At 43.9% G+C, this 22,144-nt stretch overlaps 1 protein-coding gene across 3 annotated transcripts in view; it reads right to left on the bottom strand.

Annotated features, from left to right (window-relative positions):
• Positions 1–22,144, bottom strand: part of svep1 (sushi, von Willebrand factor type A, EGF and pentraxin domain containing 1) — an 87,881-nt gene that overhangs the window by 5,539 nt on the left and 60,198 nt on the right. The window contains exons 13-45 of one of the 3 annotated variants that reach the window (XM_051428743.1): positions 21,928–22,049; positions 21,727–21,832; positions 21,435–21,638; positions 20,996–21,229; positions 20,662–20,823; positions 20,412–20,573; positions 19,832–19,993; positions 18,382–18,470; positions 17,968–18,064; positions 17,721–17,834; positions 17,189–17,302; positions 16,813–17,014; positions 16,501–16,658; positions 15,916–16,114; positions 15,628–15,803; positions 15,341–15,465; positions 15,119–15,248; positions 14,757–14,927; positions 14,117–14,290; positions 13,888–14,007; positions 13,606–13,782; positions 10,798–10,882; positions 10,501–10,692; positions 9,917–10,084; positions 8,988–9,660; positions 5,975–8,703; positions 5,457–5,691; positions 5,026–5,181; positions 4,254–4,317; positions 3,645–3,818; positions 3,201–3,377; positions 2,048–2,230; positions 20–190 (exon numbers count right to left, since the gene is read on the bottom strand). In XM_051428743.1, the coding sequence (XP_051284703.1) occupies positions 20–190; positions 2,048–2,230; positions 3,201–3,377; positions 3,645–3,818; positions 4,254–4,317; positions 5,026–5,181; positions 5,457–5,691; positions 5,975–8,703; positions 8,988–9,660; positions 9,917–10,084; positions 10,501–10,692; positions 10,798–10,882; positions 13,606–13,782; positions 13,888–14,007; positions 14,117–14,290; positions 14,757–14,927; positions 15,119–15,248; positions 15,341–15,465; positions 15,628–15,803; positions 15,916–16,114; positions 16,501–16,658; positions 16,813–17,014; positions 17,189–17,302; positions 17,721–17,834; positions 17,968–18,064; positions 18,382–18,470; positions 19,832–19,993; positions 20,412–20,573; positions 20,662–20,823; positions 20,996–21,229; positions 21,435–21,638; positions 21,727–21,832; positions 21,928–22,049 (8,205 nt within the window). The remainder of the gene's footprint in view (positions 1–19; positions 191–2,047; positions 2,231–3,200; positions 3,378–3,644; positions 3,819–4,253; positions 4,318–5,025; positions 5,182–5,456; positions 5,692–5,974; positions 8,704–8,987; positions 9,661–9,916; positions 10,085–10,500; positions 10,693–10,797; positions 10,883–13,605; positions 13,783–13,887; positions 14,008–14,116; positions 14,291–14,756; positions 14,928–15,118; positions 15,249–15,340; positions 15,466–15,627; positions 15,804–15,915; positions 16,115–16,500; positions 16,659–16,812; positions 17,015–17,188; positions 17,303–17,720; positions 17,835–17,967; positions 18,065–18,381; positions 18,471–19,831; positions 19,994–20,411; positions 20,574–20,661; positions 20,824–20,995; positions 21,230–21,434; positions 21,639–21,726; positions 21,833–21,927; positions 22,050–22,144) is intronic. The other 2 variants (XM_051428744.1, XM_051428745.1) reach the window with 2 other exon arrangements.

Genomic DNA, 22,144 nt, shown 5'->3' with positions numbered 1-22,144 from the left:
AGAGGCGTGTTCTCTCTACCTCTGCATGTGGGAGGTGGTGTCCAGGTGCCGTTCTCCAGACACCTGCTCCTTCCAACGCCCTCCATGGCGTAGCCGCCAAAACACGAGTACACCGCCACGTCCCCGAACTGGAACACCGCCCCCCGCACCACCCCATTGGCCACGTGGAGGGGGGGGCCACAGGACACCCCTGTACAACAGCCCAGATGGAACGACCCACCAGTTACTCACTACATTGTCTCCTCTGTCTAAATGAATGAATGTCTGCTGCCTCAAATCTATGATTGAAGGTAAAATAAATACATTACACTTAAAACAGCTGCCTTTACTGAATGTCCTAAAACTTTTTGAGCAGATCAATATTCTGTTTGAGCAAAGAGGGAAGTTGCTAAGAGTGTACAAAATAAAAGAAACACCTGACAGTACAGCACAGGAGCTCAATATGCTAATCTTTTCTTGAGACTATCAGAGGTGTTAGTTCAACTCTTTGCTCATTTTTTGAGAGCTCCCGTTGTTTCTCTTTCCTAAAGAAGCTTTCCTGTGTTTGGTGTTGTTATATTACATAATTCCAGTATTTTTTGGGACTTTTTGGACACTTGACAGGACATTTGCTTTGCAGCAATACAAACAAAAACCTTAGAAATAGCATAAATGTCTCTTGGTGTCAACAAAAACTGAGCAATATGAGCAGTCATTTTAAGGTGTTTCTGTTACTTTGTCTACCCCCCTTGTTTATAAAAAAAAAAATACTGCATATGAAATTGTGCACTGCAGAGACTGGGTGGATTGTGTCCACTGAAATCAAGCTGTGTTTTTCTGTATCCCTCATTAACTGTAGAGACAGTGAATTTCATGCAAATTATCCAAATGTGTCAGATAGTTCAGTTGTGTGGCTTGACTAAACCCTGTGAGTGAAAATTCCCCTTAGGAACAAAACATGACTAAAAGGATTACGGCAAACGTGCACATAGGAGAATTAACGCCATGCAGATACAAACAACGAGCCATAGCAACGCAAGCACCATTGTGTTGCATATTCAGGACAACTGCGTGTAAGAAAGATCAGTGGATTGTTGGACAAAAGGTTGCCATAGGAGCCACAGAGGTGCCCTTAATTAGTCGCCAACGCGGTGTTTGATGCAGCCCCATTTGTTTTGATAAAAGCCCAGTGAGACACAACAGAGAGAAGATGGTACTTCAGCCAACGGGCAGATTTAAGCCAACAGCCATGCAAGTGTAGAGACATGTTCGGCACAAGGGGAGCATGCAGAGGAGTAAAATATCTAATACACAGTTTTTACTTGATTATCTCGTGAATTATGACATGATTTGCCGGTTTGAGTACACAGAATATCGACATCCTTTAACATCACTAAATCACATGAACTGGATCTCAGACTGATCAAAGAAAAGCAATAAAACGGATTGATTAGAGCATAAATGATTCAGGATTTTTGAGGCCGAAAGTGAAAGATATTTGAGAGTTTGAAAAAGGAAAGTGAAAAATCTGGAAATGAACTTTGAACAGTAAACGTCACTGAAAATCAAATAATTACAATCAGCAATGAATCATCATCAAATTGTCAACTTAACTGCAAATAAAAACAAATTCAACAAAAAATATTTTTATCTTAAACTGAGAAAATAAAATAAAAATACATAAAGTGCAATCAATAAACAAATACCATATGTATTGCAAATTATATTTACCTGTCTACCAACATATGTGCCAATACTGATATATCAGTGATAATCCGATATCTATCAATATTAGTGATATAGCTCATAGATTGGCTCTATTATTGATGATTATGCGGTCACATATTTTAGGTCTTATTGTAAATAAAAGATGGACTAAATATTGGCAGTTGTGAATCTGCAACTTTGATTGGAATAAATATTTATTATTTTATAATATAAGATAAAACCATAATTACCGAATTATCTGGTGGTCAGTAGTTATCTCTTCTGGTTATGTAACCAGATCTTGACTTATCATGCAACAGTGAAGCTTTTCCAAAGTGAATATTCAGTGTTTTTCACCTACTTTCACACACTGAGCTGATGGGGCTCCAGGTCTGGTCTGGCCTGCAGGTGATGGTGCCGCTGCCTTTGACCTGCTGACCTTTGGGACAGGTGACACGGACTGACCGTCCAACATGAAACTCCTGCTGGGAGCCGTTCCCGCGGCCGCCCTCCCTCCAGCCTGGAGGAGCCGGGCAAGACCTCGCTGTAAGGAACGGAAAATAATGGATTGCTTTTTGACTAATTGAGGTCTTTTTTATCCAGTTGACACACTTGCTGTTATCTGTTAGCAGTAAGAAAATATAATTTATTTCTTAAATGTTTACCATAGACATGGCGACAATATGTAATAGCTAACATGGCTGACATCCTGCCAGGACTATATGTAACAAATGTTCGGATGTTTGGAAACATAGACAGGTTGAAAATAAATCTGTAAATAGGAGTTTAGAAGGCAGAAAGTTATACGTAAAGCTTTATGTTTTTTAAATGAACCCTCAAGTATATCTGTGATACCCATGCATAGCTAGTTATGATAATATACAATAGTTAGGCTGTATTACTCATCTTTAAATGTAATCCAATGAGACGCCACCACAGACATTGTAATTTACTGCAGAGGTTGAGCATGACAAGTCACACAAACACAGAATTCACTGCAGCCCTCAGTTTGCATTATGTCATAAAAGAGTTTCTATTTTTATGGTCACTTTTATGTCCCCAAAATTTAAAACAGCATCATTTCTATGTCCATTATTTATTATATTATTTTTACTTCGCTGCATATAAATGTTTCCCAGATGAGAACACTTATCCTTACGTAAGACTCAAAAATACTCCAGTTCCAGTGAACTGCTCTGACTCAATCTGTCTAATAAAAAAAGCAAGAAGAACCCTTTTGTTGGGAAACAGATGAAGAAACTCAGTGATGTTGCAAAGTATTTTGAGTGGGGTGTGTGCTGCATTATGTGATCTACATGCAACCATTGCAACCGGGATTATGTTGGCAAGCTGTAAAGGAATCAGAGAGTCAAACATAACAGGAACCCAGACAGTAAGACACTGTGGCAGGTAGCAATACATTCACTAATTCAAATCACATGAACTTGTCATTCGTGTGCATGTTGCTGTGTGACAGCCTCTTAGTGTTTCTGTGTGTGTGCAGAGTTTCTCACATTGACAGGTGGGGAAAGTGGAGCTCCAGGTGTTGCCCCCCATACACACCACCAGACGATCTCCCACCAGGTTGTAGCCTTTATCACACAGGAACTCCAGAGCGCGGCCCGTGTTCAGATTGTGTTCTTGCACTTTGCCGTGCGGAATCTGTTTTGGGCTGTCGCAGCCTTTGGCCACTAAAATATATTAGAGATTAAATGATTCAGAAAACTGAACAAGGAAGAAACAAAGAATGATGACGGATGGGGCTCAGGAAGTGGGGCGGGTTGTCCTCTAATCAGAAGGTTGGCAGTGTTTGAATGAGTATTAGTTTCTGTTTGTGATGGCCTTTGCCTTTGTATTGGCGACTGTGGCATGTAGTGTAAAGCTCTTTGAGTGGTCGGAAGCCTAGAAAGGCGTACAGCCCATTTACATGTTGATCATGAATGGGCCGTTCATCCTACCTTCACATGTAGGTGCTGGCAGGCCCCATGTGCCGTTGGCCAGACAGGTGAGGGACTGTGGGCCGTCGAGCTGCAGGCCTACATTGCATGTATAACTGGCATTGTGTAGGTACGTCTGTCCTGTTGTCAGGACTTGTGCATTTTGTACTGTGGGTGGAGGCCCACAGGACTGTGCTGAGGAGCCAATAGACAAGCATAGTGTCACGGGTGTGGTGGGTATGTCTTAACATAACATTACGCTGAACTCTAAGTTACACCCCCCTCTATTTCTCACCCAACATACAGTCTGAATTACTTTAAGATTTGCCTGAAAAGTTTTTTGGGCCTTTTCCACACATACTGCAAGCTTTTGAAGTTTCCTTATCTAACAGGAAGAATTTGGCTTCTCGTGTAATTGAGAGTTCCTGCCTGTCGTACAATGTGTTGTCCTCTGCATTTACTCAACCGTTAGTAAATCTGTCCATGTTTGTGGAAACAGCCAATATGTGTGAAGTTTCAGTGATATTAAGGTTCCTAAACTTTACTGACAAGACTTACAACAACTGGATTAAATATAAGACATTTTTACAGACATTTCCCAGTCTGCCCCTCACATGTAAACAAACCTACCAACACACACTGGTTGGGTGCCACTCCATGTTCTGTCTCCCTGGCAGGTCTGGATAGAGTCTCCCTGTCACAAGAGGAACAAAGTGTAAAGCTACAAGAATAGTAGATGACCTAAACACAGCATAGTTTAGCCAACACTGTAGCAATAGCAAGGAATGTGATCCAATCAAGATCCATGATAGAGATTTTTTCACTTCAGGCTTAGACAATGGACCTTTGTTACAAAACTGTCTAACGAGAGTCAGCACTTTGTCTTCTCTGTGTGTCTTTAGTGTAATAAAAGCACTCATTGTAGAGAGCAGTCCAATTGAGGAGGTGAGCATATCAGTGGGTATCAGTGTATCAGGAAAAGAGTGACTCAGCTCCTTCTGTATGCTCTGTAAATACACATTCCTATTGATTGTTGAGGAGAAATCACGTGACTCTGTAATCTGATTTTGGGCCATTAGGTCCCTGAGGACAGCCTGTTGTTTAACAGAACAGTGCAGGAGAGGAGATGAAGCCCTCTGTTGTAATACAGGAGATGAGTGGCCACAGACTGACCTTTTGGACACTAAAGTACACAAAATAGATTCTTTAGGAGTCGAGAAAACTTGGAACTGACAACAGGAAAGCGAGAATGTTTTTATTATCCACAATTTTGTATCAGATTTAGTTCCTTGTCTTTGTAATGCTGTTTTCCCCATGTGGTAATTCATTAACCCATGTTTTTTAATATTAGCTGCTAAACTAATAAAACCCTCCAAAGGAAACTTGGCCTGATGAGCAGTACCTTCATGCCAAATCCTGGCAGGCATGAGTACATGACAAAGTCTCCATAGTTGTAGCTGTCCCCCTCTGTGATGCCGTGGAGAAGAGGAGGAGGTTTCTCACAAACCACCAGCTCGCAGGAAACTGAGGAGATGCTCGGTGCCCAGATTCCACCCAGCTTTGCACATAATACAACAGAGAGGACAGGAAAGTACTACATTATTCATGGTGTCTAATTGACATGTTCAGTGGAAAAGAGGAGAGATATGTGCAGTGTTTTCTTTGGGATTTCACAGTGATGATCAAACAGTAACACAATCACGTCACAACACCTTCTTTGCATGCACATCGAATGACAAAGAACATCTTGTTAATTATTCAAGCAGGTTGTTACAGTAAGATGAAGAAGAGGATAAGAGACTTGGACAAATCATTAACCAACTACTCTCCTACCTGACACTCAGCTATTGCTGACCCCTGCAGGTAGAGACCAGGAGGGCAGGAGAGGGTGATGGTGCCCCCGACAGGAGTGAGTTCCTTCCCAGTGATTAGCACATGGGGGATGGAGAAGTTGGTGGGGAGTTGGCACGGGGTGGGGCTGCACCGAATGCTGTGTTTGGACCAGGTGCCGTCACGCTGGCAGGAGAGAGAGGACGTCTTTGTGGCTAATTTGTACCCATCCTCACACCTGCAGAGCAAGAGGGAATTATATGAAAATAAAGAAAGTAAAAATGAGAAAGTAGATTCAGACTGTCCCCCACAAAGTAACAAGTCTCTGATGTGGTTCTTAAAGTGCGGGCTATTAGACATACTGGTTTTTAAAAGAGGAGGAGGTCAGGTAATACACAGCAAGTTTATAGGCAATGTAACTAGATTATAGTTTCAGCTGATCTTAGTGGGACTGTAAATCGACAATGCAGAGGAAATGTGGTGGCTGAAATGCTAATTACAGTAATAATTACAGTATTTACCTGTATGTGATTTGATTTGGGAAGGTGAAGTTGTCTCCAACCACCTGAGCATTAGCTACAGCTGGAGGTTTTCCACAGCTCACCGGCTCACAGCTGATCCTGGGTTCCCCCCACCTGCCGTCTCTTCCACAGGAGAGGTGTGGATACCCCTTTGGCTGGTAGCCGGGCCGACACCTGTATATAACTGTGTCTGAGAAGGTGGCACTGCCGCCCTGCTGGACAGCGTTAGGAACTGTAGGCGGGGCGGCACTGCACCTCCCCCGTCCACACATAGGCACACCGGGGCTCCACACCCCTCCCTTCTCACACACGGCCTGAGAGGGACCCAGCAGCTTGTAGCCGTCGTCACACTGGAAGTTCACTTGGTCTCCGCAGGCACGGTCGCGCCCTATAACCACCCCGAATCTCACTGCGGGGAGGTTACAGGCACAGGGCCGGCACTGAGGCACGGTGCCCACCCAGAGGCCTTGAACGGAGCAGCGCAGGATGGGATCCCCGACTACCTCATAGCCATCGAAGCAGACATACTCCACCACGTCATCATAGTTGAAGCTGGAGCCATTCAGGAAGCCGTGACTGATGTCCTCAGGTGGGTCACAACTTATGATATCGCAGCGAGGTACAGGTTTGTCCCAAAGTCCATCTGACTGACAAATAAGTGTGGGATCTCCGTTAAGCGTGTATCCCTCTTCACATTCATACTTTACCTTGCCGTTGAAGCCAAACTCTGACCCCAACACATGACCATTGGGTATTGGTGAGGGTTTGCCACAGTGGGCAGGTACACAGGTAGGAGACTCATGGCTCCAGGTGCCATCAGCCTGGCAAACACTGATAGATTTCCCCTGCAAGACGAAACCAGGCTGACAGCTCAGTTCTATCTCCTTACTGTAGCTATACTCCTCTCCTTTAAAAGTAATATCACTGGGAACTTTAGGAGGACCACAAAATACTGGCTCACACCAAGGCTTCTGCCCAGTCCACTTTCCATCCACCTGGCAGGTGATAGCATCACTACCCTTAAGGACAAAGCCAGGACTACACTCATAGCGTAGGACCTCAGGATACACAAAAGCACCTCCGTGAGCTGTGCCATTAGCGATCGCACCTGGATCACCACAGGAAATGGGACGACACACTGGGGCATCATTAGTCCACAGTCTACCTGATACACACTGCCTCACAGGCTCCCCCTCCAGCTTGTAACCTTCCTCACAAGTATACTTGACCATACTTCCGAGGGAGGTATCAGTCACATTCACCCAGCCGTGCATGGGGCTGGGTGGTGTTTCACACTCTGCAGGGACACAGGACGGGGCCGTCCCATTCCAGCCTCCGTCCTCCTGACACACCAACCTGGTGGGGCTTGTGAGGTCATAACCTTTGTGGCAACGGTACTCAATTAATGTTCCATGAAGGAAGCTCAAGTCCATAGGTGAGGATAATTTTCCAGTGTCTTTAGAAGCAGTGTCAGAGCCGCCACCCAGCTGTGTCACCTTAACATAATCCCCAAAGTCAATGTGAGGAGGCAGGCCGCAGTCTGAGGGCACGCAGACAGGAACAGAACTAGACCACCCGAACTCCTCACAGGTCAGATGGTCCTGGCCTACCAGCTGGAAGCCAGGGAAGCAGCTGTAGAAAATGGTGACACCGAAACTGTGATCCTGGCCCTCTACGAATCCATTATCAATTGGTTGGGGTGGGGTGCAAGATACCTGCACACAAGCAGGCGGCTCGATGTCCCACTCCCCACTGGCCAGGCACTTCACAGTCTCTGGGCCTTGAAGGCGATAACCACGGCGGCAGGAGTAGGTGGCAGTGTGACCAAACTGGAGTTTTGTATAAACTACTTTTCCATTGACTATCTGTTTAGGGATTGAGCACTCAATTGGGCGGCAGGAAGGTACACCTCCAATCCAGAGTCCCTTCTCTCCACAGAGGACAGTAGAATTGCCCACTAAATTATATCCAGTCCTACAGCTGTACAGTGCTTTACTGAGATACATCAGACCCTGGACATCAACAATACCATTAGTAACCTCCACAGGCTGAGGGCATTCAACTGGAATACACTCAGGGTAAGGATTGCTCCACTGCCCGCTGGCTAGACAGGACACTGAGCCTTCTTTTCTTAAAGTAAAGCCATCCATGCATGTGTAGCTCACCATGGAGCCGAAAGGGAATGGGGGAGAGGACGAGGAAGGGCCACCAAACGACACTTCAGGCAGTGCGCCGCAAAACACCTGCTTACACACTGGAAAGGTGTCATTCCACTCCTGGGACGCGGTACAGCGGAGGATCTGGGCCCCCTCGAGGACGTAGCCATCCTCACAAGATAATTCCACCGTTCCAGATTCAGAGTCCAGACCCTTCAGGACCAGGTGGTTCTCCTCCAGCGGCGGCTCTGGACACTGCACCGGTGAGCAACGCGGGGTCCTCGTCTTATCCCACCTTCCGTACTTAAGGCAGGTCCAAGTGGCATCACCGACCAGCTCGTAACCCTCATCACAGACATACTGCACTTTTCGGCCCACCTGGAAGTCAGACCCCCTGTAACGCCCGTGGACGATGTTGGGAGGAGGGTCACAGGTCAAAAGTACACAGGTGGGAGGGTCATTGTTGGACCACTGCCGGTTGGCTTGGCAAACTCGCTCTGGACGACCATCCATCCTGTATCCCGCGTTACAGCCGTATATCACCTTGCTGTTGAAGGTGTATCGGCCTCTGCTCTGTGGGGGAATAAACAGAGGGATATATCATTAAATATATATATAGTCACTCACTAATCACAAGATTTTAACAGCTCAGTTACTTTCCAATGATTTCTATAAATCCTATAATTAATACAAACACTTGTAGTTGATTAATTTCCTGATGCAAAAGTTGAAAAATTGTGGTTAGGCGGTATCTCCGTATGAGCAAGGATGATGTATTCCCCTAATGTTTTATTTCTTATCACTATAAGAAGGATTAATGTGTGCAGTGTGTATTCATTCTGGTGTTTGTGGCTAACCTGGATGTATCCATTCTTGAGAAAAGGAGGTTGGGTGCAGGACACAGGTACACAGGTAGGGAGAACTCCTCCCCACTCTCCATTGGCTTTGCAAGTCCTCCTCTTCTCCCCTCGGATCAGGAAGCCATTATTGCATCCGTACGCCACCACAGATCCAAAACTATAGTTTGATCCCATCACATAGCCCCGATCAATGCTCTCAGGCTTGGAGCACCTCACCGGCACACAACCAATATCATACGGCGAAGGCTCCCACTCTCCTCCCATCAGACATCTCAGTGTGGCTGTGGTGTTGAGCATGAAGCCCTCCTCACATTTATAGCTCACTTCAGTGTTGCTTGCATATTTCGGTTTGTTGACCGAATCTAAAATCGCGTGGGGTAGTTCTGGCGGACGTAGGCAGAAGTTTGCGATGCAGCGAGGGGCCTCCATGCCATCAGGAGGCGCCCACACACCCTGAGCATTACACACCATCTTCGAGTTATTGCCAGCAGTGTATCCATCAGTGCAGTAGTAGTTTGCAGTGTCTCCAAACAGCTGGTGGCTCTCATAGGGCTCGGCGTGGTCGATGGCGGGCGGGGGTCCACAGGAGCGGGGGACGCACTGGGCAGAGCTGTCACTCCATTGGCCACTTGGCAAACATTCTCTGGTCTCTGAGCCAATCAGAGTGTAGCTGTGAAGTAGACCGAAAGCAACGGGCAAATCAGTAAGTTTGCATCCTAATTAACTGCAATAATTGAGAAATGCACTGTTAATCTGTAAGTATTGATTATGTATAGATCTTCACCAGGTCAAACTGGTTGATACACCAACATTTGAGGCAAGCATGGAGCTTCCAATGAAGTAAACTTTCTCGATGAGGATTAATAAAATATATCTCCTTAGTTACAAAATAGCATAATAACTGAGTAGACTTCAACCACATTTACCCTTCTTTGCAGACATAGTGCACCTTGTTTCCCAGTTCATAGTTCTCTCCTACGGTCACAGCATCTTTCAGGGCTGGAGGCTCGCTGCACAGGACGCTCACACAGCGGGGGATGGGCCTGCTCCACTCTCCTGTTGCTTCACAAACCACTTCCATGGAGCCCTGTGGTCTTCGCACCAACACACTACTTAGTTTACACGCTCACACTAATGCAAATAAGTCAGAGATTTATGGAGGACAACTTGTGAAAACAAATGAATCCAAACTGATGACATGTTACAGATTCATAAAGAGCATCATACAAAGTTCATAATGTCACTGGGGGGAGGAAATTGTTTAAAAAAAAAGTTATATTTTTTTTAAAAAAATTAAAAAAAAAATTTCTAAGAGAAATTAGGTGATTGATGCACATTTAACATTAAAAAGGTAATGTAATGTAAATGTATCCCAATTAGCTCCAGTGCATTTGTTATTCACTTAATTAGTTAGCTTAATGTCAACTTCTTTCTCCAAAAAAAGGGAATTTATTCAATCAACGTATCAAACATTGTCGAGATAGTGAACAGTGCAGTCATTTATCCATACCTGTATCCCTCAGCACAGGTATATGTGACAGTGGACTGGTATGTGTTTGTGTCAAGGTTGTAATTGGCGTTCACGGCAGGTGGAGGGTCCCCACAGGTCACTGGGTGACAGGTAGGTGGCGTCCCGCTCCACCTCAGACTAGCGAGACACTGGAACTCATAAGGGATCTGAGGCAGGAAGCCCTTCATACAGCTGAGGTGAATGAAAACAGATGTTGACAAGGTTGTACTGTTATACAGAGTATTATTTCCTACTGTTGTCATTACAACGTGGTGTTGTACGGGATGCAAATGATACCTGAAAGTCACCTTGCTTCCATAGGTGAAGTTGTTTCCCTTCATGATGGAGTTTTCTGGAACAGTTGGTGTCGGGCAGGAGAGAGCTAGAGCGCAACATCAAAGAGATGGTAAGTAACGGATGTTTTCCACTGAAAACATAAAACGCAAGGGTAGCTTCCTTTGTCCTAAGAGTAAAGAACCCCTATATGCATTTCTGTGAGGAGAGACAAATTTACAGACACCTATAAGTGTTATTGATTAAATGTAGATTAGATTTTGGCAAAGACTTTGTCTAGGATTAATGCCCCATTACAGAGGCGCACAGGAAAGTATATAATGGACAGATGCCAAAGAGGCATGACTGAGAGGCATTAGTGAATGAAGAGGTACTTCAGTGATTAAATATTGCACTTCCATGACTGTGGGGGAGTCACAAGAGACAAATAAAAAAAGAAAAGGGAAGGCCAAAATCAAATCACTTCAATCACTTTTAGAGGCTAAAAACACGGGAACCTACATTATTCCAACAAATTGCACGTTTTTGTTAGACCCTCCCTGTTTATTATATGCACCTGTCTTTCAAACTCCAGCCCGTCTACAGGCTTATTTTCTTTGTGCATAGATATGAAGATTGAGATAATACAGTGATCTTAGAAGGCAATACATGACGCACATCTCTCTGTCTGCATGTTAAACGTGTGTGCTGCTGCAGTCTTTATGTAAATCCGACAGCATTTAATCCAGACTTGTGCCGCACTGAGAGTGATCCAGAAATGTTATTAGGTCCAACCTAGTACGATTTCTGACCTGACTTTTACAGAAAAGTGACGAGGGTGCTGTGTTATTTTCTATGATTTTAGAAAGCTCCCTTCAGAGTCATAGAAGACATTATACAACTGCTTTCACAAGTTTAATAGTGCTCCTCATGACCACACAGGGCCGGATCTTGTTTCCCACCAGTGACTCTACCATCCAGACACCCATCACCTCATAAATTCAGTACTCAGATAACACTGCTAGCACAATAATTAAGATGGCTTATGCACTTATCACTGCTGCAGAAAACCTCAATGCCAAGGTCATTTTGAGCCATTAGTGTGCTCTCTAATGCGTACCAGTATCAGTTATTTAACTTAAGTTATTGTTGCCTTTAATAAAGGAAAAAAAAAATCAAAATCAACTGTTTTGGTTTTGGTACACAGTAGCTTTATATTTGAGGACATACAGAGTTTCACTTTTAACTGCAATCACTTCACTTTCAGTATGATGATCAACAGGAAATATGGGCTGAGCTAATAGATTGGCACTGTCTGCAGGCGCTGAGTAAGTCAGTTCCCTTTTCTCTATGAGGAAGAATGTGGCTTAGAGCCAATGGAGGTGCTGCAGTGGTCAGGCCTTTCAGCCCACTGCACAGTGGAAGACAAAAAGACAGCTGCATATATAATCACCCCTTCACAGCACCGGGGGTCAGGCACACTGCATAATGTGTGTTTGTGAAAAGTGCACATGCGTGTGTGTTTGTGTATGTTTGTGTGTTTATCAAAACTGCATAATAATAATAAAAGACCGCAATTAAACCTGTGTAGTTTCATTTGTATGTTACTCCTATTGATCATTAGATCCTATTGGCTCTAATAGCTGAATGCTTTGATTAGGAAACTCCTTTATTCTATAGAAAAGAGAGCAGTTTAATTACCATAATAGGAAGGAATCTGGGTCCATTGAGATGCTCAAAATATTAGTGTTTAAGTGTGAATGTACATTTATGTCTTATGTTAGCAAAAAGAAGCAATTATGAAACCACTTCTCTATTTATTGGAAATAGAAACATTAAGATGTGTTTCCCGTATGTCAGAGATACTCATTGCGCGGCTCGTCAAGCTTTAACTGGTGGATCGCATGGTAGCTTAAAACAATATGGTAACATAGCCAATACATTTTTTCAAATGTGCTACATAAATATACAGTGAACACTGCACTACAAAAACGCAAACATCTGCATTATACTTCTCCTTTCACCTTAATTAATGGTGTTTCCTAAAGGGGGCACTGTCAAACCTGGCAACCCAGCCAACTTATGGCATTGTTTACACTTGACTGCAGTGCACGCTTGCAGCCAGGTTACGTTAGCTCCACTAGCCAGCGTGAGATGCAGGCACAAAATGTATAGATTTCTAATAAAAAAAGGCCAAAAACCAGCACAAAAACCAGACGGACAGACACACAGCGTTGTAACGAATAAGGTAAATATGGTCTTAATTGAAAATGTATTGGCTGTGTTGTTTCTTTTTTTGTGGGATGTCCAATTTATATGTAGAAATGCACATTTGCAAAGGTGACTTGGTATGTTGTCGTAAAAGTGGCTCTCCCCTTGATTTTGCTCTGCCAATGTGGCTCTTGTGGAAAAAGATAGTGAGGATCACTGCCGTATGTGATTCTGTGGTCACCCAGAACCCACATATACTGTTAAGGGGAAATTTGTGTACGTGACCATTTTGACCACAAGGCCACCTTCATACTGCTACATGTTCAAAACTCTGAATTCCATCTTGTGCCAGGAGCTGATGGAAATGAAGATGAAAAGGCAACAGGAGGTTTGGTAGGCTGTTCTTACAGTATCTTATAAGAATGATTAAACCAGTAGCTAATAGTAGTAAACATATGGAATCTGAAACTCAACAAGAAAGGTCATGCATGCAACTTAAATATACTGAAGATACATTTTTAACTTTCAGTTGAAAAGTAGTAGAAGAATCACTTCAAAAGCTTGCAGGACTTAATATACAGTTCAGCTGCAGCACTGTAATGTCATGACATGACCACTCACCTCTGCAGTATGGGACTTGATTGTCCCAGCTTCCCGTCTCCAGGCAGTGGAGGCGAGAAGAGCCGACCAGCTCATAGCCGTTGTCGCAGACAAAAACAACCTCGCCGCCCATCAGAAAGTTTCTGCCTTCTCTGTGACCGAAATCTGGAAACCCGGGGTTCTCACACTTCACAGGCTCTGTGGGGAACACAAACACGTACACACACAACAAATGGGTTCACATAAGGACAAATACAATGGTCCACAAAATGTCTTTTAAGAGCATTTCCTGCATCTTGCTACCTGTGCAGTTTTTGCCGTCTCCACTGTAAGGATGGGTACAGGTGCAGGTGTAGGAGCCCTCTGTGTTCTGACAACTAGCGTGTTCATCGCAGTCAGATCCCAGAGCACACTCATCCACATCTGAACACACAAACACAGATATTTCGTCACATAATAATCTTCCAAACAGGATTTGTCTTTTCAAAATATATCAATAATTTAAAAAAATAAACATTATCAAATGAAGTACCGAGACAGGCTGGTGGATTTCCTCCCCACTTTCCACTGTTGGTGCAGTGCACTTTAGTGTCTCCCAGTAGGTAAAAGCCAGCGTTACACTGATAGACCACAGAGCTGCTGGCATGAAAGTCCGTCCCCTGAAACAAGCCGTTCTCCAGAGGATAAGGAGGCCCACAGGATACTCCTGTAACACACACAGAAGGACCAAGGAATATTTTTGTGGCTCTCACTCCTACAGGCTCTCTACCTATAGGTGTATCAATTGGTCAGATGTACAGATGTTAGAAACATGTATCCATCTGCTGCAAGACGAATATATAGAAACTATACTTTTATAATGTTTTTGTTTTATTATTTACTGCAGAACAAATTAGTCTTTCCAGTGTTCACCACTGTTGTGTTTGATAAATAGCTGGATTGTTCATCAAATCATATTTCAACAAGCTAAAATGATCACTTATTATTGTAAACATGAAACACCCATTTAGGGTTAATATTTGGATGTAACAAAGTCTGAAAACAACTTCACAGAAATTTACTCAGTGGACTGACAAACACATCAAATCAGCCAAAGCGGGTGAAAAAAGCACATGTTAAGATATGACTCATTTACAATTCAAATCAGAGAGCAGTTTGTGTCTCTCCCTTACGTTCACAGCTGGGCAGAGGATGGCTCCACTCTCCTTTATTTTGGCACTGCAGCACTGGCTCCCCCAACAGGTAGAAGCCGGGATCACAGGACAGCTGGACCTGGGCGCCCGGGCTCACCTCCACAGTGGAGGCGTGCAGGTGGGGCACTGCGTTCTCCAGCTTGGGGCAATCTGAAGAGATCGCGAGTGGTTTTCAGTGTTAGAGACATAGCCACTGTGACTTTTACTTTTGCTGTTACGTTTCAAATAGGAAAGCTAAGGGCTGCATACAGTAAAGTATTCTCCTAAGTTATACTAAAAACTGTGTTTGAAGCTCATCATTCAAGGTTATATATGATTGATATTTGTGAAGCTTCTCTTACCAGCACAGAAAATGCTGTTGAGGTTTACTTTGACTCGGCCCACCACCCCAGTGAGGAAGTCTGGCCAGGCGAGGACGTTCCCTCTGTGGGCCACATGGGAGGATGGACAGCTGCTGGCCAGGACCTTGATCTTCAGTAGAGATCAGGGGAAGATCAGTTGGTACAACAATCACAATTTCTTATGAGCACTTAAATTACTACATTTCCAGTTACTACATTTACCTGTTGAGGTGTAAGAACACGATCCCAGATGTTGAGTTGACTGACAGAGCCGACAAAGGATTCGACAGGGTTGAAGCCCTCGCCCCTCTTATCCTGGTCCTGACCCAATACCAGTGCCCCACCACCTGTAAGACACATGTTAAATATACCACAGGTTAACCAAAACTCACTGAGAAATTATGTCTCTAATGCATTACTGTGTTTCTTATATACTGTAGATTTGTTCAGAAACAAAAACATTGTGTTGTGGTGGCAGAAATGTGAGCAGGTCGAGGATAGCACTACACCTGGGATAGTGGTGCCGACTGACAGGCCTTTGCCTCCGTCTGAGGGCCTCCCGTTGATGTAGATTTTCCAGTCACCGTCCCAGCTCCTCCAGGACACCCCGATGTGGTACCACAGACCCGTGTTCACTGCAGGACAGTCCGTGACCCGCTCCTTACCATTCACATAGAGCACCCACCTGAAGGGAGGGAGAATGACATGAACAAAGGATTTAATACAGAAGAAAGGAAGCAGAACACACACTCTATTACTTGTGTACTGAAATAATAACGGCACAATATATCACTGACCCGTTGTAGTCTATGAGGAGGAAAGCGTTGTCGCTGCCCTCCACAGCGTAGGAGATAGGTGTGCCATAATTGGTGGTGTCCGATGACCTCATCCAAAAGGTGCAGGTGATCTCTGTCAGCGCCGGCATCACTCCATCCATCATCACGTAACCATGGATACCGGACACCTCGAAGTCCAGGTTGAAGGCAGAGGACATCTCTGATAGGAAAGAAAAGCATTTGCATTAACACATTTTCTTTATTTTTTTCTTAAATGACTGCTGTTATCTGCTTTATCTTCTACGTTTCTGTTTGTCCTTCAATCATTTATAATTTGTTGTATAAAATTACAGGTGAGCGGTTGTGTTTAACAGAAAAATGTAGGAGTCAGATCTCAATTAATTTCTGTCTTTTCTCTAATCCATAAACCTGGGAGAAAATGTTTTCATTGTGACCATGGCTACAAGTCTACTACTGACACCTTTAGGACCATTATAATGGGGGTTATGTGTTTTAGTAGCACTGCCCTCGCTGTGTATCTCAAGGCAGGTTCAAGTGAAACTCCTCTAGAGCTGCCATGGTGATGTGTCGTCTGTCCTATAGTACCTGTCTCACACCTGGTTCCGTTGAACCCAGGGAGGCAGCGGCAGGTGAAGGACCCCAGACCATCCAGGCAGCTAGCCCCGTTGATGCAGGGGTTGGGATCGCACTCGTCCACGTCCACCTCACACAGGCGGCCGCGATATCCCTCCACACACTGACACCTGAGGAAGGAAAGAGAGACATCGTAAATTGTTTTTAAGCTGTAGTTCATGCATATTAAAATCCTTGTTAGGAGGTAACATTACATCATATCACATATAAAGAGGACTATTAGGTGGTTTCAAATCCCTTCTTCTTCCCTTCAGTCTTTATTACCTGAAATTGTTTACAGCATCCAGACACGAGCCACCGTTCAGACAGGGGGCGCTGTAACATTCATCAATGTTGACCTCGCAGCTATCCCCTGAGAAGCCAACGGCGCAGTTACAAGTGTAGCCGCCTGTCAGGTCCTCACACACACCTCCGTTCAGACAGGGGTTGGAGAGGCATTCGTTTATTTCCAGCTCACAGCGAGATCCTGTGGAAAGGCGAGAAGGAAAATGGCTGCATTTCCAAAGCAATAACCTTGATATTTAGCCTTTCTATGCACCATGGTATATGGAATAAGTGTGTGTATGTCTATATACAGTAGATACTGTACAGTAGTAATGGAATACTGTCTGTAATGAAAATGTAACCCACTCCATCTAACCTGTGAAGCCGGAGGCACAACTGCAGGTGAACTTGTTGACTTCGTCCACACACACACCTTCATTCAGACAGGGGAAGGAGATACACTCGTTCACCTCCGCCTCACACAGAAAGCCTGAGACAAACGGGGGCAAAAGTTAGAGTGAAACAGAAATAGATGTGAGATACAGTGCAGTGTGTGATTATGGGCATGATTTTCTCCTTTTTTACTGGGATTTATCTTTGTAGTGCACTGGTGTTTGTGGGAGGAAAGAGGTTTGACTTTTACATTTGTTGTTAGTCTATAATACGGAAACAATCTTCAATTACTGCCAGTGTACGGGGACATATATTGGCCATTAGTACAACAGGATGTGTGCTTTTGTTATAGATTTAGAATAAGAAATATATCTGGTAACTACAGCTTGCTCTAATTTTTAGGTTCGGTTTGGCAGAGTATTAATTTAATAAGGTTTCTGAGTGACTTCCAGCATCCCTGTCTTAAAATTACATTTTATTTCCTCAATGGCTTATGGCAATGGCAAATGCCTTACCTAAAAACCCAGGCTTGCACTGACACTGGAAGTCTCCCATACCGTCCTTACACAGGCCTCCATTCTGACATGGAGCAGAGTCGCACTCATCTATGTCAATCTCACACTTGGCACCTGGGAGAGAAATATCAGAGGCTGTATCAAATAGTAACAGAGTCACATACAACACAACAGTGGTTGAGATGAATGCCAGTTGCCACAAATGATTATCCTATCCCTGCTGTTGACTGTGTGACTGATGGCTTACCCGTGAACCCAGGCATGCAGGTGCAGACGTATCCTGCCCCGACCTCCTCACATGTGCCCTTGTTCTGACAGGGATTCAGGAAGCACTCGTGGAAAACCTGCAAGGAAACGGCCAATCAGATCGATCTCTCACACAGTTACAGTAAAACACTACTTCAATCAAGTTAAATATTTACGTTACAGTTTTTATTGTCACATTTCTGTTCAATTAGTTATTTCCTTCAATAATGTTGCAGTTATTTGTGTCATTACATAAGGGGAATGTTGTAAGAGAGATTAAGAGATGCTGCTATCATCATCACTGGGTAAGTTGTAGTCATTTACCTTTCTGTATCTGTAACGTGTAATAGAGGCACCTTATGTTGGATGTTGGACATTTATATATATATATAAAAAAGATAAGATCAAAACTAACCTGACTGCTTGCTTGGTAGTCCTCACTGACCTCCACCTCTGGAGCTGCAGTCACACTCTCCTCTTTGGGAAGAAAACTGGAGCCAAAACCTGACAATGACACCCAGAGAAAATAGAGGCAATGTAAGCAGAGACAAGTCGGAAAAACACGGCAAGGATCTTTCCCCTTGCCACCAGACTCGCAGACGGTTGTGATCTGTCTGAACAAAAGCCTGTATTCTTATTGCAAACTGGCAGCATGTCCTAACCACTGTTCATTCCCACACTTCAGGCATGCAGTGTTATTCATTTCCATTCTGCAGCAGAGCAATAAAAGTCATATTATTTCCATTTCCCCCCCTGATCCCGTGCAGTAATTCCTTTTCCAATTGGATTGAGCTGTCACAACACAGATCAGACGCCACACAACTGGAGCGATGGCAGTACGTTTTGAAACTGCAGAAGACCTGTCACACAGAGCGGCTGACACAGAACAGTTTCTTATAGTTTGATCTCTGCTGACTTCACTTGGCACGCTCTGTAGAAATTTAACATAAGTCATTTTACATGCCAACTCAACCCAGTGGTGTTAAAATAGAACTCTGCTGTGTGAAAATCTGCACTTCGCCAAAAATCTGCATATATCTGCGAGTTAATCTAAACTGGAGCTACGAGTGGAAAAAACTATAATAAGGTAGCTTTAGTTTTAATCAACATCATTTCCAATTGAGAACCCATTTGTGGCTGGACCGGTCTGTCTTACCTTATGCCAACAAGTATTTCATATTTTAGATTTATAATTAATTTAGATGGCTCTGTAGCAACAGAGAGTCTTTGTCTCTCTACTTTGTTTAAATGTTTTAAAACAATTGATTACCTTTCATAGGCACAAGTATACATAATACAATTGATGAACTGTAACTTTATTTTGACATGTTATTACATTTCTGTTTTTTATCTTCTGAATGATTTGTAATTTCTTTGTTCCGATAAAGCTTCACATTAATATGACCAAAGTGTACATTTTTCATAGCTTATTGTGTTAAAAGTTTCCAATGAAGCTTTTCAGTGATTAAAGAACGTTTTAATACCATTAATTCAGTAATTATCAGGACAATATTGTAAACCTAGATGAGACATTAACAATACATTTTGTGTCTGTATGCTACACAGAGCCGTACCAGCTCTATGAATGGACAAACGACAGGCACATTAAGTGCAGTACATGTAATCTTCCACTGAGAAATAACACTTTTATGAACACTTTTATTGTGACAACTAGACAATGGCAATGGATCTCCAAAGTTCGGTCCTCAAGTGTCACCAAAGAAGGAAAGAAATCATCAGTGTATCATTGTTTTTGTCTCAAGATACTGCAGGACCATAAACGAAGATCAGATCTAGATTCTAGATATCAAATGGAGGGCTTATGTGTGTATTTCTATTTCTATTTGTTTTTTCTGGTGACTTACTGGAGCAGTGCTGTATGGTGGTTGCCCCGGTAACAGTGGTGGTTCCATAGAAGGGACAGGAGAGGCAGTAGGAGCGACCATGTTCAGGCTGGTAGTAATCTCTAGGACAAGGGTAACAGGGTACCAGACCGGTACGGGAGAAGTGACCTGCCGAACAGGGGACTGCAGGAGCGGAGACCAGAGGAGAGGAACACCAGAAAAAGAAACAGAATATAATGGAGCAGGTGAAGAGCCTGAATCATCCAAAAGAGAATTTTTTTAAGTGGCATTTGCTGGTTGAAAAGTCCAATGTCTGGGACTCAAATGGGAAAACTCAGGTAGCAAAAAAACCCCACAGTTTCCAGATTTATCATCCAACTTTAAAGGGCAATCATATGACATTTCCAAGAAGGAATTTCTGATGCACATGAGTGCCAAATACTTACAGACACATTTTTGCTTACAGGCTGGAATTATATTTGTTTTCGTTACCTAGCAGCATTTAGAATAACTTAAGAGTGATTAAGGCTTTTAAAAAGTTAAAATAAGCAAGTTGATAGGACATTAAGGGAGTGCTCTCCAGACTGTCAAACTGTATCACCTCCACACTCTGTTTCATCCACTGCTCCTCTGGTGACAGTCGAGGTCTCGTCAGGACAGACGAGACACTCCCTGGCGCCGAAAGCAGGCTGGAAGTGACCCAGCGGGCATGACTCGCAGATCTCCAACCCATTCAGAGAGTGACTACCAGGCTTACACTGCCCTGCAAACACAGGCAAATTCCCTCATTGTGAGCAATAGTGTGAAACAGATGAAAAACAAGGCTGAGGTCTGACTTGAATGCCACTTACCTTTGCACTCAGCGACGCTACGGGAGTGCAGGTAGGCCGTGGAGGTTCCCTCGGGGCAGGACTTACACTCCAGCTGACCCTCCTGGTCCTGGTAGGAGCCCAGCCAGCAGCTTGCACACTCATTATGTTCCAGAGAGAAGTATGTTCCCACCGGACATTGGACTGCAACAGCACACGCAATTAGTGATTTACTGGTAAACATAAAACTTTTTATAGCATTATTAGATTTTCTTAAAATCTCATAAAATTTAATGTGTTTTATATCGTTAGAAAGGTACGTAAACCCTATTAGTTAGACGAGTCAGATGACTTTGTTCGATCCCCTCCTACTCACCACACATCCTGCCTTTGAGCACTGAGCCCGGCCTGCAGGACAGGAAGGCCTTCTTGCTCTCGAGAGATTTGGGATCAGCCACAATCATCTCTGAGGACACGTGGAAACTGGACAGCGGCTGCCTTGCTAGTGTTCGCTTTAAACGATTGGTCAGTTGCTCCAGTGTCCGCAGGAGTCTCTTCTGATTGGCCACCTCGATTGAGTCGTTCCTCGATAGGGGCAGAGGGATGCTTGCTGGGAGAATGGACAAAGATTAATGGATTGATAACTAACACCTGATGGTACTGAATGTAAAAAACACACACACATATATACATATAATGGGTATAAAACAAGGTCATGTAATCATTTAAAAGGTCCAGTGTGTAACATTTAGGAGGAGCCAGCAAAGTTTCTTTCTCAGGGTTTTAAAGGACCACACACTGGACCTTTAACCTACCTGTGATGTTGAAGAAGATCTGGATCTTTTGGTCTCTGGTGGGTCCTGTGATCTTTCGGTGCCTCTTGGAGCGCTGGAGGGGTTGCATGGTGCTGTCCTGCTGCTGCCTGGCGAGCTGCCGGCTGCCTGTGGCAAAGCCTGACTCAAAGTAGGCATAGTCCTGGGCCCCCTGAGGACCCCAGCTGTTGCTCCAACCCCCTGGTGCTGATTAGACAGGGGAGAATAACGAGCATTAGTAAGAGGTTTCACCTAAAATACAGGTGAGACAGTGAGGGTGTATTTTGTATCCTACCAATAGAAAATCCGTTCTCGTAGTCGTAGTTGTACTCTAGACAGTGACCCTGTGACAACACCTCCAGCTTGCAGGTGACATCATCGCTGCTACAAATGTTGGGGAGCTGTGGAGAAGCAGAAAACAAGCAACATGTGTTTGAGAGTTTATTGACAGCAAATTGGTGTGTCAGCCTGTATGTGTATAGATCCAAGGCCTTACCATGCCTCCCAGTTTGGTGTTGAACTCCCCAGTAAATGACTTGACCAGGTCCACATCGTCACAGCGAGATGCCTTAAACAGCATCTCAAAAGGCTTGAAACCGTTGTTTGCTACACGGTTCACTAAGGAGGGACAAAAAGGGTTTGATGAAGCACAGTGCACACATGTGTTTGAATGTGGTTTATTGCTTAAACAGACAAAATCAACACAATAAGAG

The sequence above is a fragment of the Dicentrarchus labrax genome, unplaced genomic scaffold (assembly GCF_905237075.1).
Source record: "Dicentrarchus labrax unplaced genomic scaffold, dlabrax2021, whole genome shotgun sequence".
Classification (NCBI taxonomy): Eukaryota; Metazoa; Chordata; class Actinopteri; family Moronidae; genus Dicentrarchus; species Dicentrarchus labrax.
This window is presented reverse-complemented; position numbering and strand designations above follow the sequence as displayed.